Source organism: Centropristis striata, chromosome 11 (genome assembly GCF_030273125.1).
Source record: "Centropristis striata isolate RG_2023a ecotype Rhode Island chromosome 11, C.striata_1.0, whole genome shotgun sequence".
In the NCBI taxonomy this organism is placed as follows: Eukaryota; Metazoa; Chordata; class Actinopteri; order Perciformes; family Serranidae; genus Centropristis; species Centropristis striata.
Genome location: NC_081527.1, coordinates 17,615,070 through 17,632,893, shown reverse-complemented (window position 1 = coordinate 17,632,893; position 17,824 = coordinate 17,615,070). Strand labels below are relative to the sequence as shown.

The following is a 17,824-nucleotide window of genomic DNA, read 5'->3' as shown; positions in this document are numbered from 1 at the left end:
CAGTCATTTAAAATAAAGTTTATAAGTTCCTTGTTTAGTAAACCAAGACTTATTTTTCCCGTATTGTTGTAATCATTAATTTCGGATTTAATGATTGCAGCGTAATTGTATAATGTAATTGCAAAATACCAGTTATTATGAGAGAAATTCTGTAACTGTGCATGAAATGCCGCGGGGTCGGCTCTAATCGGTTTTCATTAATGGGATTATTTCTTTGTTGCAGACTCAGAACATGACATGAAAGAAGTAATCCATTTTCAGTACTAAAGAAATATTTGTCTTGCTATATTCTCCAGTTTAAAAAAATATATATTTATAAAGGGAGAACAGAAACAAAAGCAGAGATCATTTATTATTCAGGTAAGAGTTGTTGAAGGTGAGGTGATCTCTTTTCTCTCTGATATTTAGTGTTGTCTAGTCAAACACCCACAACCTTGAGTGAAAGATTTTAAACATCTGCTCTCAAAGAAAGACTCAATCTAGTCATTTATTGCATTCTAAGCCTCTAAAACTCAAACAATTCCATTGAATTCCCACATAAACGGCTTTAAACTTTTATATGAATATTTGTAGAAACTGCTTGTTGTACAGTTCATTAAAGTTACAGCGCACTGTGCACATATTGTTGAAATAAAACATAATGTGGGAATTCTGTGTCTGCACCATTTCATCAAATGGAATATTTCAGATGATGGATGAGGTATCAAATTATTTTTTTAACACTGGGATACTAACTTAAAATGAAAATACAGTCCTTTGGGTTAGAACAATGCCAAAAAAGAGAATTATCTGTGAGGCTTTGATGTTGATCAGAGTTAATAATTATACCTCAGTTGTCATAATAACACATCAACAAATGTAAGCTCTAATTTTGATCAAGAGTGTAAAGATATTGAAGTCATGGGATTGAAGTTGGCACAACTTTTAATGTTTCCTGTAGAGAAGTGGCTTTGGGAGGTGAAATACATGGATTTGGACAAGAATACAAGATGTGCTGCTGGGGTTTCAAAGGGCTTTATTATGCTTTTCCTTATCTGTCTTGTTATATATATTATGGGATGTCCAAAAATGACCCCCTCAAAAAAAAGTCATACATATGTAAATCATACATGATACATATTAGTGTATAATATAGCCAGAAATGACAGAAAACACCATATTATGAGATGTCAAAAAAATGAAAAAAGTCGATTTTTGTCAAAAATGGTCACATTTTAAAATGCCTAAAAATGCTAGAAATTACCCAATTATACTCTCGTGACACATGTGGTAGTATCGTTTTGTTAGTTGTAAGTTTCAAATAATGAAATAATCCTATGTAAAAGTAATACTTGTGAATAAAAAAAACTCGAATGCTCCTTTTCTAACAGTTTTCCTCTAATAACAGGCTTTGTTTGTGCCAAATTTCTTTATATACCGTAATCAACTTCTCCAGGCACTTTTCATGAAGCTACATGCTAACATCAGGAAATCCTGTAATCTTGGTTGCTGATGTTGGTAATTCCAACTTTATGGGCGACCTTGTATATATAAATATACAAATCATACAATGAAATTATCAAGAAAACAGTTAAAAACATTCAAGAGCAGAATAGTTTGTCATTGTGGTTTTAAATTGACCTGTAGGTACAATTGTGTTAAGTTTGAAAAATTAGGGGCTGTTTTAAATGCTCTGACCTTCATGGGAGAACAGATCAGATTTACTTTGTTGTGCTCTTCCTGGGTTTTCGAGGAAATTGCTTTGGCTAATGTTCTGTGGACACAGACCTTGAAAATCCTGCTGCACTGCAATGGCCTCAGAGAAAGAATTCAATCAAATGTTCAGATTTCAACACTGAATAGTGTCCTTTCCTCAGTCTGACCTTGTTACAGCATGTGAATGCACGCTTGTTACAGCGTGCATTCACATTGTAAGAAAAATTATCGCCAGATGACATCAATGATAACAAAGTTACAAAGTCCTCATCAAGGTTCACTCGATCATTTTTGCAGAGAAATGGCTGTTTGTTTGGACATGAAGGTACAGTAGACTGTGTACTCTAAGTGCTTTTCATAGAGCACTTCTGCCCCCTACTGGATGAAAACCAAACATCAAGAAACTGTTTTAAAAAAAACAAGAGTAAAACTAATCAGGGAGGCTAAAAGAAAAGAAGCATTCAAAATAACTTTTGGTTGTTTTGGTTTCTTTGTCGGCCCCCTCAGTTACATTGCATCTGTGAAATCGTTCAAAGCCTAGTTTTATCTAGCAGGGAACGTTTCGAGGCTGTTTCCCATTGTGAGCAACAATGGCAAGACAAAGGAAGCTCTTTTTTATTAGGACTGTACCAATTGTATTTTTGTTGTTGTTGTTGTTGTTGTTGTTTACATTTAAAACTTCTATTTAGGTTTTCAAATTAAGCTTTAAATGTCTGTAATCATTTTATGATATTATCACCCTAAACAAATAAAACAAAATAATCATTTTAAATAAAGTGATTAATTTGGCTCAGTGAGTAAGTCTTTGTTTTTAATTAAATCAACTTTCTTTAATGACAGTAACAAGGTGCATGCCCTCCTTCATGTCCCTTTGAAAGCAGTTTTTTTTTAACACAGTGAAAATTTTGTTTCTGAAAGGCTCAACAAAATGAATTGAATTGAAGGAGAATATATCACATTAGTCTAGCCTAATCTATTTATTGAATGTTGAATGTTGATATAGAATTTGAATGTCAGTGTTATGAATTAAACTTCAAACTACTGGCTACAGCTCTAATATTCATAACTCAATTTGCTTCGCTCAAACATCAGGAAGAAAAAAAAATCCTTGACTATTGTCATAATACATTTACAATAAATGACTCACACTCATTGCCATTATGTGATTCACAGGCATCAACATCTACTGCAATTTCAAGCTTCTGGTTTCTAGATTCTAAACTGTCAAAAATGTAATATGATTAATTGTTTTATTCTCCATCACTTCAGGAAACACACTCCATAAACCAACATGCTGTGAATATTAAACTCATGTCTGTTCAAATGGTGACATACTGGAAATATCTTTATCACTGTCAGAATATAATGAGTCCATACATACCAACCAAAAATCTGCAGAAAGAGCAATATTAACATTTTATGTGAAGCATACATTACGTTTTTTTTTATGGATTTTTACATGGATTAGACTTTTTTTTACTACAAAAAAAGTTGGGACTTTGTCTAAAATGTAAAATAAAACAGAATGCAATTATCCTTTATGACATATATAAAATTAAAAATGATGAATTCTGAATTTGATGCATCTGTGTGTGTGTGAGTCCCAATACATAACAACAATAAAATGTCAGTTTGGTCTCTAGAAAACATCAGGTTACTTTGTTCTATGTCTTAAAAAACTTCAGGTCTGTAATATTTTGTTTTCTTTGTTTTTACAGAGGAGATTCTGCAGACTCACATAGCCCACTGGTGGTCTCCAGATGGGCTGCGTCTGGCCTACATGACCATCAATGACACGCTGGTGCCAAAGATGGAAGTTCCCTTCTTCACAGGAACGCCGTACCCCGCCACCTTGGAGTACCACTACCCAAAGGCAAGTCTACAATTGCAGCCTAACGCCTTTTCCAAGGCTAAGCAAAGTTAAAGTGGCTATAAGTAATATTCAAAGTTTCTCTTAAGGCTCGTAGAATAATGAATAGATAGGAAATAAACGCCATATTCTTACTGGAGAACCCAATGACGCTTGTATCCCAGCGGATACCATCACAAACACAGGCAGAGGCCGTAATGGTGTCCTATGTGACTGGAATCATTGCTAATAACTACGTAAGAGGCACAAACAACAGCCACTAGATGTGTAAATACCAAACTGAATCAACTTTGAAGGTGATGATATGATTATACTCATCTTTAGGTTCATACTTGCATTGTGGGTTTCTACTAGAACATGTTTATAGGCTTTAATATTAAACAACAACATCTTTTTCTCATACTGTGTCTGAATATACCTCTTGCGAGAAAAATATGACACACCTTTGAAAAGGAAGTTCTCAAGCTGTGGGTGAAGTTAATCAGCAGTATACATTCTTAGGAGTCTGCATGTGACATAGCAATCACATGTTTTCTGATCTAGACAGCTCACAAAACACTGACTGGGTCGTCTTATTTCACAGTTTGTGGGTTGGTTGTCAGTTGGTATGTGCACAATCACTGAATCACTTTTTTTTTCACAACGTGTCCCCTTTAAATATTCTATCTTGTCGGTGTTGTCATGCGTAGAGGACTTTGATTGACAGACAACAGAAAGACAATTCCTCCCTGTCTTCAGCTGAAATCCAGTCTGACCTATCTAGTTTCCTCTCTGCCCTTGCAGGCTGGGGAGGAAAACCCTGTAGTGCACCTGTCAGTGGTGAGCCTCAATGGTCCCCTGCACACCGTAGTGATGAAGAAACCTGATGATCCCCGAATAGGGTGAGTGACAGCCCAACGGCCAGAAATAGCCCTTGAGTATAGGAGGATGGTATAGTGTTGGTGATGTCTTGTCACTGTCTGGTTTTCCAGGAGGGAATATTATATCACTATGGTGAAATGGGCCACCAGCACCAAACTGGCTGTCAACTGGCTGAACAGAGGCCAGAACAACTCTATCCTGACACTGTGCGAGGCGACAACTGGAGTCTGCATTAAGGTGAAACATTCTGCAAATTTAACTTGTGAAATCTGCTGTCAGTGTGTCTTTTGTGTTTGGGATAAATCTGTGGAAACAAATCCCATGAAAAGACCAAAACCAACAATGACTTTAAGCCTTCAGTATTTCCTGTGCAGCTAAAACTGATGCAGCTTTTTCTTTTGTACCTCAGACATCCATTGTTGTCCAAAAACTATTAAAAACTCATCCCTGAGCCATTGCCATGGCCAACATGTCCCTTCATTATGATGAACACGGGCACTGTATTTATTTTGAGTCAATCCCACACAAACCATTCTGCTGCTGCAAATACTCACTCACTCATTAAATCCAAAGAAAACAGTCCCTAACAAATGTTTTCTATAAACTACAGCTGTTTTTAGGAAATAATTTGGCTGTGTTTTTAAATTAAATTATGTTTTCAATACCTGTTTTTTAAAGTGGCTGTTCAACATTTTGCTTTCTGTTGTAGAGGTAGATGAGAAAATCAATACGCTCATATCTGTCTGTTAAATTGTCAGACTTATAACCATTAGTAAAAAGGAACATTGTCAGTGTAACACTGATTACAGTGTGCTTTTTTGGGGGGCTTTTTTTGTGTGAACAAAAAAGATTATATTAAATTGAGTTTTAAAGGTGCTAGTAGGTGGATTTGGTTCCCTTGAGACATTAAGGCCAGACTTGCTGTTTCTACCTGTTTCAAGTCTTTGTGCTTATCTAAGCTAACTGAGCTAAGATTCTGGCTGAGCCTTTCATATTAGAGTATCAATCATCTCCTCTAAAGCCCCTTTCACACATGCAGTCTACCCACATTCAGGTAAATTTCCTGCATGGGGTCAAGTTGGAATGGACTGCCAATTTCCCATTGCAACAAAAATGTGTGAGGATGAAAGCATCAACATTGCAAGGACAAACATTTACAGAGTTACATCTGTTTGATGAAAGATGCTTTCACATGGAGCGAGCAAACCACTGCTAATTAAATCCTTGATTCAAGGAGATCATAGAGTTATTTGTCTCACAGACTTGTTGAACATTAAATACAACCTGTGAAAAACATACTAAATTTGATGTGATATTAAATGCTCAAACTGAAACTTTTGTTTGTGTTAAATATATATTTCTTCATGCATTCTGTTTGTATTTACATTTCTGATTTCATCCCATTTTTTTGGAGAAGCTCTTTGTTCGCCATGTTCCTGAAAATAGTCAGATGCATCTTTTACCATGTAAACATACATGCCTCCTTGCCCTGACGTCTTCTCCTTTCAGTGTTCTGGCAATTGGCATCCATTAGTCTAACATTAATGTCATCTGCTGGTCTGTCCCTTGCTTCATGTATTCCAGATACATTAGAGATTAGTGAAAATTACTAGTGTTGCCTGAAAGGATCTCAGTGATTTACAAGGAACTGAGTAAAAGAGGATTAATTCTTCGACAGAGAGTGATTAATAGTCCTTCTGAAAATGTGGAACCTTTGCTTTTAGATAGATCTGTAGAAAGTGGCACAGAGCGGTTATGGGCCTCCGAAAGAACTAAAAGACACACTGTTGTTTTGTGTATTTTTATATGATTAATAAAAATCATTAAAAAAAAAAACATAAACTAGAACATCTCCAAGTCAATGCAAGTCAAAATTTATTTCTATAGCACATTTAAAACAACCTCAGTTGCTGTACAAACATAAATAATCAATAAAACATAGAATATAATTAACTGTGCTTGTGCGTTAGATAACCAAGGTATCAACCAGAGTTGAAAGCCAGAGAGAATAAATAGATCCAGACTCCAGACTCTTCAATGTGATTTGATAGATTCAGAAAAACTTTGAAACCTTACCCTTGGTTTTGTTTTTTTCAGAAACATGAGGATGAAAGTGAGAGCTGGTTGCACAGACAGGTACGTGATGAAAACACAGCTTCTGTGTCGTAGTAAGTGAAAACACAGACTGTTTGCTTCATATGTCTGAGCTTTGAGCATGAAAGGGTACATTTCAAGAAATAGAAAAACCCTGCAGGCACATTTTAGGACACATGCTGATTTTTATGTGTCCTCTCTGCAGAATGAAGCGCCGCTCTTTTCCCATGATGGACACAAGTTCTTCTTCACCAGAGCCATCCCTCAGGGTGGGAGGGGAAAGTTTTTCCACATCTCTATGTCCACCTCTCTGGTAAACAATTGCAGAATAACACTTATGATATTTGTCTTAAAGGTTTGTTAGAGTGTGTTTAAATGTCCTTCGCTTTCTTCCAGCCTAACACTAGCACAGACATACTTCAGTCCCTGACCTCTGGAGACTGGGACGTCACTCGCATCTTGGCCTACAATCATGAAAGGAACCTCATGTAAGACATAAAAAAATGTTTTAACAGCACCTGCAAAATCATGGTTATCCTGTTATCTGATCGTGATGTTTGGATGTTTTCCAGATACTTTTTGAGCACAGAGGACGACCCCAAAAGGCGGCACTTGTACAGGTAGGAGTTTATTACAAGTTATTAGCCTTAGCCTGTGTTTTCTGCAGGCGCGAGCAGTGACACTCAATGCTTTCCCACAGTGCCGACACAATCCCTCCTTTCAACCGCTGCTGCCTGTCTTGTGAGTTCAAGTGCGGATATGTGGAGGTTTCATTCAGCCATGACATGCAGTACTTCTTACTCAACTGTAAAGGTGAGCATCCTTGACCTTGAATTTCTTGAGTCAATGCTGTTTTTCATATTAGTGGACCGAGAGTGCTTTACATCGCAGCAGTAAAAGAGAGTAAAAGGCATCTGGGGGAGGCAGTAGAAAGTAGAAAGCACTACTGAGTTAGAGCTCCATGTCAGGTAGAAGGCTGATATTGAACAGGCTAATCAGAGAGATCCAACAGTGGTTTGAGGTTTTCTATTAATGTCTACAGAATAGATGTCTTGTTGTCTTGAGTGTGTGACACTCAAGACACTCTCTGTGTTTATTTGTCATATGAAAATGCATTGTGTTGTTGTTTACTAGATATTCCTTGGGTTCCCCAGAGGTTCTCTGTCATTGGTTTTTTTTTTTTTCCCCCGGTGGCTTCATAACACTGAGGCTGATTTGTTTAGGAGGCTCACTCCAGAGAGGGAAGTGGCAGTGGTTTTCTTTATTAATTGGATCTTTGGAGAGAAACTCCATTGTGAAATAATAAGCTACTTCCTCATGGGACAGAAGTAGATTATTAACTGCAGACTCGGTTTAAGAAGAGACAGGAAGATGTTTTTTGTTGCAGGGAAGGATTGGGTTTCAGAGGCTTGATTACCCGTGTGGTGGAGGCAATTATGAGCCGAGCTTGTATTACATTAACTCCTATTGTTGCATTCCTGTGAAAGGGATAGTTCAGATTTTTTGAAGTTGGGTTGTACGAGGTACTAATAGAAGCTACAAAATGTACTGCTGTGGACGGACCATTGACAAAAACAGTAATTTTACCTCATGGAACTCCGGAGTTGCTGCCTTGATTGGTCAGTTTTTTGTGTGTTATTTTTTGAGTTTGGTGTTTTAAAGGGGTTAGTCCAGATTCACCAAAGTCACACAATAACAAACAAAGTAACTAATCAAGGCAGCGGTAGACCAGCAACTCCTGAGTTCTGCAAGGTAAAATTACAGTTTTTGTCAATGGAGTCTGGTGGCTTTAAATAGAGGAAAAAACAGCTTCAGTTTCCCCATGACTTAAACTTAAACAGTGCTGTTTGACAACAAGATAAAGCAGTGAAAATATTCTAAATATAAAATACACTTAGAATGTTTATTTTTTATTTTTTAGATGGGCCTTTTTTTTAAGTGAATAAAAATGTGTTGTTGCTGGGGGCGTGCTGAGCGCCAACCACTGTAGGTGATATACAGGCGAAGGCTAAGTGCCTTGTATGTACCCACTTCAAAAGATCCAAACTTTCCCTATTACTGATTTTACCCTGTAGGTCCAGATATACCGAGTGTGGCTATCTATAGGACGGAGGACAAACAGAGTGAGTGTTGTCTCCATTGTGTTTTCCTCTTACTTCACCACGTTCAACAGGCTGTACTGAATTACATGAATATGTTTTCATTGATGAATAGATTTGTCATTGAGAGATTGTAACAAAGGACTTGTCTAACCTGCAGAGGTGTTTGACGTGGAGACAAACGAAAGAGTAAACGACACGTACAACAACATGCAGATGCCCAGAGTGGATTACGAGACCATCACCATAGATGACTACAGTATGTGCCATTGTTGAAGAAGCAAATACACAATTACCTTTGTGTACACCCGAATGAAAAGTTTCCCAGTAACCTTGTCCTTTCTGTTGTAGCTCTGACGATGCAGATTCTGAAGCCAGCTGGATTCGTAGATACAGCCCATTACCCCTTACTGCTGCTAGTGTAAGAATGAATACATCCTGCTGTTTTTATTCCAAAATCTTAACGAAAGAGAGCACTGAATACTATCAACGTTTGGACTGAGCCACTAATAATAACTTTCATTAGTGTTCAAAAAGGATACTACAGAAATGTAGCATTTGCACTGAATTTTTTTTGGAGGGGGGGGGTCATATCTGTTGTATTATAGACAGAATGGTCAAAAAGGTTAAGATATACTGACTTTTAGTCCCTACTATGAGTCAACATACAAATTCTGGATGCTACATTTCCCATAAAGCAACTCCAAAGTGTCCTTTGTAAGACCCTGCATGCCTTGTGAAGGCATCTTCCCCCAGTTTGTTATGCAGCCTCGCTTGTCTGCATTATCTCCCATTGGTGCAACTACAGATGGAAAATGTATTTGTCTGTAACAATAGTTGCCAATTATCTTATCTTATTATGTTTCATAACCACAATGTAAAGCAAAGCAAAGATTTATAACGGTAAAGTTATAAGAGTAAAGGAGTGAGATTGTCGAATAGTTATGAAAAAGGAAGGAAATATAAATATAACACTAAGGTATGAACATTTGTGTGTATATACATTTTTGTTTGGGACCTTTGTGGTATATATAACATACAGATTTAGTTTTTTTTCTTAATTTTGTGTGTATAAATCTAAAGGGAACTTTACAAAATAATGAATTTAAAAGGTGTGATAAGGCTACACCTTTTCAGTCAATATACACTTGTTTTGTTTGTCACTAAATTGTATTGTGTATTTGAGTTGTATGTTGAAAACAAATTAATTAAACTAATATGAACTGAAATATCCTGTACTGTTACATTTGTGTAAAAAGTTCTAAAAGGACCAACATGGCTGTTGTTGTGGCACAGGGACGGTACGCCTGGCGGGCAGATGGTGTCGGAGCAGTTCCGGGTGGACTGGGCCACGGTTCTCGTCAGCAGCTTCAGCACCATCGTCATCCGCTTCGACGGCCATGGCAGCGGCTTCCAGGGCACCAACCTTCTCCACAAAGTTAGAAGAAAACTGGGAAGACTGGAGGAGAGGGACCAGCTGGAGGCACTCAGGTCAGACAGCTGATTTCACTGCAGACATGACAGTTAACAAGGCCCAAAACACTGAAAGATTGACCAGTTTTCTTTCATTTATAGGTTCATATCCAAAGAGCCTTATATTGATAAGAGTCGAATGGGAGTTTATGGAAAGGTAAGGAGGGCCTGTGTTTAAAAAGGCTCCTAAAACTGCCTTACATAGAAATGATCATCATAAAGTACAATAATTAAACTTGTTGATGTGTTTCTGTGTCTCCTCCACCTTCAGGCCTATGGAGGATATTTAGCCACGATGCTTCTGAGCTCTGAGGAGTTTAACCAACTAAAATGTGGAACAGCAGTCTCCCCCATCACAGATTTCGAGCTATATGGTAAGACTTTCAACATATTATTCTTCTGTGGAAGTGTTTAAGAGGCGACCGATCCTTCTAACTCTGTTTTCCTCTTTTCCAAATGGCAGCATCTGCGTTTTCAGAGCGTTACCTCGGCTCAAAGACAGATTCCCGAGTATATACGGTAAAGTTTGAACATTTAATTCTCCTTATTACAATCATGTGTCATTATAATAAGCTAAAATGCACAGGGATGGAGTAAAGGGTCATTATATAAGGTAGCTTATCCTCTCTCTTTCTTTTTTAGATGGCAAATTTAGCACACAGAGCAGGCCAGCTTCTGCAGAAGCAGTACTTGATAATTCATCCAACTGCTGACGGTAATAGATATACTTTATATTTTATTTTTCATTATTGCAGTGAGTGAAACATGAACTATTTAACTGTGATCAGGTTTAATGTTCTTGTCTCCAATCTTATCTTCTCCACTACCACAGAAAAGGTTCACTTTCAACACACGGCCAAATTCATCAATCATTTAATCAGCGAGAAGGCCAATTACACTCTACAGGTGAGTTTCTGAAATCACTGAAATACCCAACAAATGTATAAATGGTGTTTATTGTTATGTTCCTAAGTTTATGATGAAAGCTCTAATTTGATGAAATGAAACTATTACTAAAACAATAAATAACAATTACCCATTCTTCTCCAGAATTGCGCCTTTTAATTTCTTATAAAATATGTGTCAAGGTAAAATCTTGAAAAAAATTTGCCCAGCTAACTGTCTAAAACACTCAAAAAATCAGCTCACTATGAAAAAAAAGTTTTCAATGATTAACCAATTATCAGAATGGCTGCAGATTAACTTAAACAACTACTTGATGATTTGGATAAATTGTTTTGCCTTCAATCTCAATGTTTCAATGTACATATGGTCATGTGAGTAATGTCATAAAATAGACTCAAAAAATGAAATGTGATCACATCCTTTCAGTTGTTTGAATCTCTGGTTTCAGGTATATAAATGTGTAGTTGATGACCAAATGTGAAAATATTGTTAATATTGTAATATTCTTCAGATCTACCCAGATGAAGGACACTTCCTACACAGTGAGGGGACTCAGCAGCACCTCAGCCAATCCCTGGTCAACTTCTTCGAGGTGTGTTTCCGGGCGCCAGAGATACTGACGGACGAAAAGCAGGAAGAGGACGAGGACGACAGTTAAACCCAGCAGCCCCCGGCCAGCTACTACAGCACAATATGCAACAGATCTTTCTAACCCAATCAACCCACACCACCCGCTGTCCAATCAGATTTTAGCTCGACTCTGAAGCGCAGCACCTGCATGTGCAAAAGGGGCCTCGGCCTACAACCCCTCTCCTCCCCTCGTGCTGGCTGCTGGTCAGGAACAAAACAAATCCCAGATCTCTCTCTGCTATTGGAATATATGGACTAGTACTCCCTCTGGTGGACAAATAGAGGATCAACATAACGCCCATTGAGCAATGAGTCTCCATTCCAAACCAGGCACATTAATCGGGCACTTTGCAGCACAAAATACCCCCCCTGTGAAGATCAGTTCATTATGTTGAGATTTAACTTTTGAAAGGTTTCTGATAAACTTACCAACCAACTTACTGATTGATTATTGTGTTCATGATTACTGCTACTTGTTTCTCAGAATTTCTCTGTTCAGTGTCGTGTCTTTGAGTGGATGTCTGGCTGCATCAGTCCGTAGTTGCTTTACAAAGTGAGGGCACAATGTTTAACTTGTGTTGTACTCCAAAAAAGTGTCTATACAGAACTGGTATGAAATCATATTTTCCCTCGTCATATTTCTGAATTGAACTCTTGTTCTTTTAGTCACTGTGCCTTACTGTGGGTGAAATGTTCATGTTGGGAGCCCACATGACGCTGAAAACCAGTAACTATGGATAGGCTGTGGACTCAAAACCAGATGATTTAATATTCCTCAAATAATAGCCAGTTATTAGTGAGGGAAGTTTAAATCTCAAGGTATGGCACATTTTATCTCAAAACATGGAAAGAATACAAAATAATTGTATGTATGCTTGAGAGATGGTATTATACTGACAAAAATGTAAAGAGTATTTAGTTTGCAAATACAGTTCTTGATATTTACCTTCCAAACTGGTGAGTTAACTATGCTGAATTTTCATTATTTTGTGAATTACTTTGACTTGTGTGTTAAATGGCTTGACTCTCTCCCCATGTCACTTCTGTTAGTATTGTCAGTGGTTTCTAGTCAGCTGATGTACAAAGTGTATAAATCTTATATTGTTTAAGTCTTTATGTTGTATGTGCAACTTGTATATAAAGCATTTTGAAATGTATCTTTGGTTGGCTTTTTTTCACCTTAGTGTGTGAACTAACAAAGCGTGTGACTGCTGACTTGTGTGACATGATTGTACTCAAGCCAGTATGCCCTCCAGTGTGCAGCGCAGTTTGTATAGAATCGTGATTAGATATTGTTTTCCCTATCAGCTCCACATTGACAAACTCCTAATAATAATGTAAACAGAACAACACAAACAAATACTTCACACTCATGGTGTAGTTTGTCCAAAAAAAGCGTAAAAACACTTTATGATGGTACATTGATCATTGTCCCCCCAAAAAGAAGAGAGAATGTGAAAAGGCCGTAGTTCATCCATAAATATCAAGAAAACACCCTAATAGTATGTTGAAAAAATTGGGGGGGAAAACTATAATAGTTTGTAGATTTTTAGGGCCCGAGCAGGCAACAACCTGTGAGGTCCCTATTGTATTTCGAATGTTTATTAGGGCCCGAGCAGGCAACGACCTGCGAAGTCCCTAATGTATTTCGAATGATTATTATTATTTTTTTTTTCTTCTTCCCAAATGACCGCATTTTTCACTGCCTGAACATACCCCAAAACTCATGAAACTTTAAATATAAGTCACACCTGGTGACATTTTTTATAATCTATTGTCATCCTGAATTTCCACCACTAGGTGGCGCTATAATAAAGGAAAGTGCGTTTTGGCTAATAACTCCCACATACTTTATCGCACATTCAAAAACCTTATATCCACGCGTTCACTGAGTTGTGCTGAATCTCGTGATATAGGCCACGCCCATTTTCGCCTAGAGTTTTTTTTTGTCGCAAATTCGCGAAAGTTTTTGGAACTCCTCCTAGGCAATTTCATCGTTTTGCACCAAACTTTGCACTCAGCAACTATGGACCCTCATAACAAAAAGTTATTAAAAGAATTTTGATAACCCAAAGAATACTCAAGTTATTAAATAACTTCCTGCAGGTGGCGCTATTATCAACACAAAAAACGAAGTGTTGCATATCTCCACATTGGTGTGTCTGAATGACATAAGACTCAGGTTACTACTTCCCCATGAGCCCCTGAGGCTCTCTGCAAAATTTTGGCCGATGACCACTAGGTGGTGCTCTTTAAATTGAAGTATTTTATATCTCCAAATCGGTTGGTCGGATTAACACCAAACTTGGTATACTTATTGTCAATGCCCTCCTGAGGATAACCCTTGAATGTTTTATTGATCGGCCCCTAGGTGGCGCTCTGGTGGCAGTCTAATTTAATATTTGGCACTGTGCCCAGACCATAAGACTTAAGGCAATGAAATTCATTATCATTATCATTATCATGTTTTTTTTAAATCTTTTTATCTATGTTATTTACTTTATGTGCATATTTACTTTATATGTACCCAGAGGTAGATTTTATTTGCAGTATAGAGTCCTCATACACACACACAAAAGAGACGCATATCACACATCATTCAACTTAAGACAGTGGGAGTTAAGAAATGGCAAGTTAAATAATAAAAAATAAAAAAAAATTTAAAGCTTAAGCTTTAAAAGTTCTTACAGGTCCAGACTATACTTAGATATTGATGTGAAATAAAATACGAATAGCAAAAAAAAAAAAGAAGACAGAAAAATAAACAAAATAAAACAGCAAAATAAAATAAAACTTGTTTAGGCTGTAAAAATGTAGATAAAGGTTCAAATGTATATATAGAAATAATAAATACATACATAAAAGCAACAATAAATAAACACCTGTGCAAAGCATAGCAGGGACAAAATTGTTTTTGGGTCTTTTTGTTCTACACCTAGGGATTGTAAACCTATGCCCAGAGGGGAGGAGCTGAAACTCTGTGCAATGGATGGGTCATTTAAAATTGAACCAGTAATGCGCTGTAATTGTTTTGTGTACAAGGTCTCCACGTTGAGCTGTGGCTCACCAATCAGTCTGCTAGACCACTTTACTATTTAGTTGAGTGAGTTTTTATTTTTCAATGAGAGGTTCCCAAACCAGGCTGCTAGTGCAAATAATAAAACTGATTCAATAAAAGCGTGATAAAAGAGGGTCATGATAGATTTGTCAATGTGGAAGCGACTCAGTTTCCTCAAACAAAACAGGCGCTGATGCCCTTCTTTACACACCGCTTCACAGTTAGTTTCAAATGTGAGTTTTGAGTCTATTATCGTCCCAAGGTATTTATAAGATTGCACACATTGAATAGTCTGACCTTTGACTGATGTAATTGTCTTAATTTTTTTCCTAAAATCAATGAGCATGTCCTTTGTTTTGGCTACATTTAATTGAAGGTGGGATGCCTCACACCATTCAACAAGTCATTAATGACTGGACCATGACCTATTTCACTGTCTTGGAGCAGGCTAACAATTACTGAGTGGTGTTGGGGCATGCTGCCGTCGGGGGGGTACAGGGGCCAGTCTATACCACCCCTATGAATTTCATTGCTTTAAGTGTTATAGTGTGGCCACGGTACCAAATATGAAATTAGACTGACACCACAGTGCCACCTAGGGGCCGATCAATAAAACCTTAAAGGGTCATCCTCAGGAGGGCATTGACAATAATTGTACCAAGTTTTGCATAATAATGCACAAACTATCCCTTTAATCCTCATACAGTGTCTGAAGGAGGACTCTTAACTGATATGTATAAGTTAGAAGAGGCAGGTAGCAATGGTGGAAAGTAACTATGTCAACTTTCTACTTCTACTCCACTACATTTTGAGGCATATATTGTACTTTTTACTCCTCTACATTTAGTTGACAGCTTTACTTACTTTTCAGGTCAAGATTTAAAATGAAAAAAATGATACATTTAAAATGATTACCTATTTTTATATAAATATTATATAACTATATTAAAAGTTTATTAGGTAGTTTAAATGAGCAGAGTGGAGTCATTTCACAGTGTGGTATTAGAACTTTTACTGAAGTAAAGGATCTGAATACTTCTTCCACCACTGTCCTTTTTACTTCTTTACTTTTATTTTTTAACTTTTATTTTTTTAACTTTTTTTAAAAAACTTTTTTTAAAAACTTTTTAAAAACTTTTTTTTACTTTTATTTTTTTATTTTTTTAAATTTATAATTATTATATATATATATATTATTAGGGCCGTGCATGCGCATTGCGCAGAAAAAAATAGATAAATTAATTAATTAATAAATAAATAAATTAATTAATTAATTAAAAAAATAAATAATTTTTTTTTTTTTTAAAGTAAAAAAAAAAAAAAGTAAAAAAAAAAGTTTTTAAAAAAAGTTTTTAAAAAAATGTAGTGGAGTAGAAGTAGAAAGTTACATTAAATGTACATAAAAGTACCTCAAAATTGTACTTTAAGTCCAGTACTTGAGTAAATGTACATAGTTACTTTCCATCATTGCTACCTGCCTCTTCTAACTTATCATATCAGTTAAGAGTCCTCCTTCAGACACTGTATGAGGATTAAAGGGACAGTTTGTGCATTATTATAAAAAACTTGGTACAATTATTGTCAATGCCCTCCTGAGGATAACCCTTTAAGGTTTTATTGATCGGCCCCTAGGTGGCGCTGTGGTGGCATTCTAATTTCATATCTGCCACCGTAGCCACACTATAACACTTAAGGCAATGAAATTCATAGGGGTGGTATAGACTGGCCCCTGTAACGCACACACCCCGACGGCAGCATGCCCCGACACGCGTGGACTGTGAGGGCCCGATTAGTACTGCTTGCAGTCCTAGTTTTTTATTATATTTTGTCCAAATATGTCGTATTTTTTGTGGGGAAAAGTCATAAATTGTTTAAACGCCTCGATACTCTCAAAATGGTCTTATAATGCTCTGTTGATACAGTACATGTAGTAGTATAGTTTTTCCATAAATTGCAGAAAACACCATATTTTGAGATTTTTCTTCAAAAAGTCATAACATTTCTAAATGGCCTGATACAAAATGGTCTTTTTATAGACTATTGAAAAAATCTAGTAGTGTGGCTTTTCCAGAAATAAAAAAAAATGTTTTGAGATGTCATCAAATGTCCTGAAACTCTCAAAATTGTCTTATTATAGTCTGTTGATACATGTAGTAGCATGGCTTGTCCAGAAATAATTCAAGAACACTGTATTTTGAGATGTCCATAATTTGAAAAGGAAATAGCATGTCGTATTTTTGGGGGAAAATGTCATACAATTTTCTAATGGCCCAAAACTCTCAAAATGGTCTTATTATAATCTGTTGATACGTTTAATAGGGTGGCTTTTTCAGAAATAACAAAAAAAAAAACACTGTATTTTGAGATGTCAAAAAAATTGGAAGAAAAAAAAATGTTTAACTATTTTTTTACCCTTTCAACTAATTACCCAATTGCACAGCCTTAAGAGCGTGCATATCACGAACGCTGGGTCTTGTTGGTTTTCTGAGAATCTACTGCACCTACTGGTACCTTGTTTGCCATGTAGCAATAAAAAATATACTAAAAACCTGGATTAATCTGGTTAGACACATTGGACTGCTATTATTTTGAACACTACTGCATCTTACTATAGGCCTTCATATTTTAGAAATTATTCTGAAAAGTAGGCTCATGTTCAATGATCAGTTGGTGTCAGAAACCCAATAAGCCTTATCAACAAAAGGTTGTTGTATGATTTCACAGCATAAATTAAAGATTACATATCAAAAGGCGTTAATGGTTCTTGTTGTGTAAGTGTAATATTAGAATCAATATCTGAATATCTGGAATACTTCCACTCTGACATCCTTGATAAAAAGCCAAACACAAATGAACTATTTCAATTCAAAATAAAAAGGTTATCAGAATGACATAAAATGTAATAAACTATAGGCTGTTGTATAAAATAGTAGAATTCATACACAATTTAAATGTGTTCCCTGCAGCAAAGTTTTGCACAATCAACAGATGCGTAATGACAACTTGAACCCCCTTAGGATGTTACTCTTAACCACTTATTGCTGTGGCTGGTTGGCATTTGGTCCCTACATAATTGTTTACATTCACCCATTTGATGCTTTTTTACAATACAGTAAATACAATAAACATACACAACCA

At 36.5% G+C, this 17,824-nt stretch overlaps 1 protein-coding gene across 3 annotated transcripts in view; it reads left to right on the top strand.

Moving 5' to 3' along the window:
- LOC131980319 (dipeptidyl aminopeptidase-like protein 6) overlaps nucleotides 1-12,785 on the top strand; it is a 109,179-nt gene extending 96,394 nt beyond the window's left edge. For all 3 annotated transcript variants that reach the window (XM_059344532.1, XM_059344530.1, XM_059344531.1), the window contains 18 exons: nucleotides 3,414-3,568; nucleotides 4,349-4,446; nucleotides 4,537-4,663; nucleotides 6,524-6,562; nucleotides 6,726-6,833; nucleotides 6,917-7,008; nucleotides 7,093-7,140; nucleotides 7,221-7,333; nucleotides 8,596-8,643; nucleotides 8,780-8,878; nucleotides 8,971-9,040; nucleotides 9,916-10,110; nucleotides 10,195-10,249; nucleotides 10,364-10,466; nucleotides 10,556-10,611; nucleotides 10,735-10,807; nucleotides 10,925-10,998; nucleotides 11,510-12,785. In XM_059344532.1, coding sequence (XP_059200515.1) covers nucleotides 3,414-3,568; nucleotides 4,349-4,446; nucleotides 4,537-4,663; nucleotides 6,524-6,562; nucleotides 6,726-6,833; nucleotides 6,917-7,008; nucleotides 7,093-7,140; nucleotides 7,221-7,333; nucleotides 8,596-8,643; nucleotides 8,780-8,878; nucleotides 8,971-9,040; nucleotides 9,916-10,110; nucleotides 10,195-10,249; nucleotides 10,364-10,466; nucleotides 10,556-10,611; nucleotides 10,735-10,807; nucleotides 10,925-10,998; nucleotides 11,510-11,656 — 1,700 coding nt within the window. In that variant the 3' untranslated portion in view covers nucleotides 11,657-12,785. The remainder of the gene's footprint in view (nucleotides 1-3,413; nucleotides 3,569-4,348; nucleotides 4,447-4,536; nucleotides 4,664-6,523; nucleotides 6,563-6,725; nucleotides 6,834-6,916; nucleotides 7,009-7,092; nucleotides 7,141-7,220; nucleotides 7,334-8,595; nucleotides 8,644-8,779; nucleotides 8,879-8,970; nucleotides 9,041-9,915; nucleotides 10,111-10,194; nucleotides 10,250-10,363; nucleotides 10,467-10,555; nucleotides 10,612-10,734; nucleotides 10,808-10,924; nucleotides 10,999-11,509) is intronic.
- The last annotated feature ends 5,039 nt before the right edge of the window (nucleotides 12,786-17,824 follow it).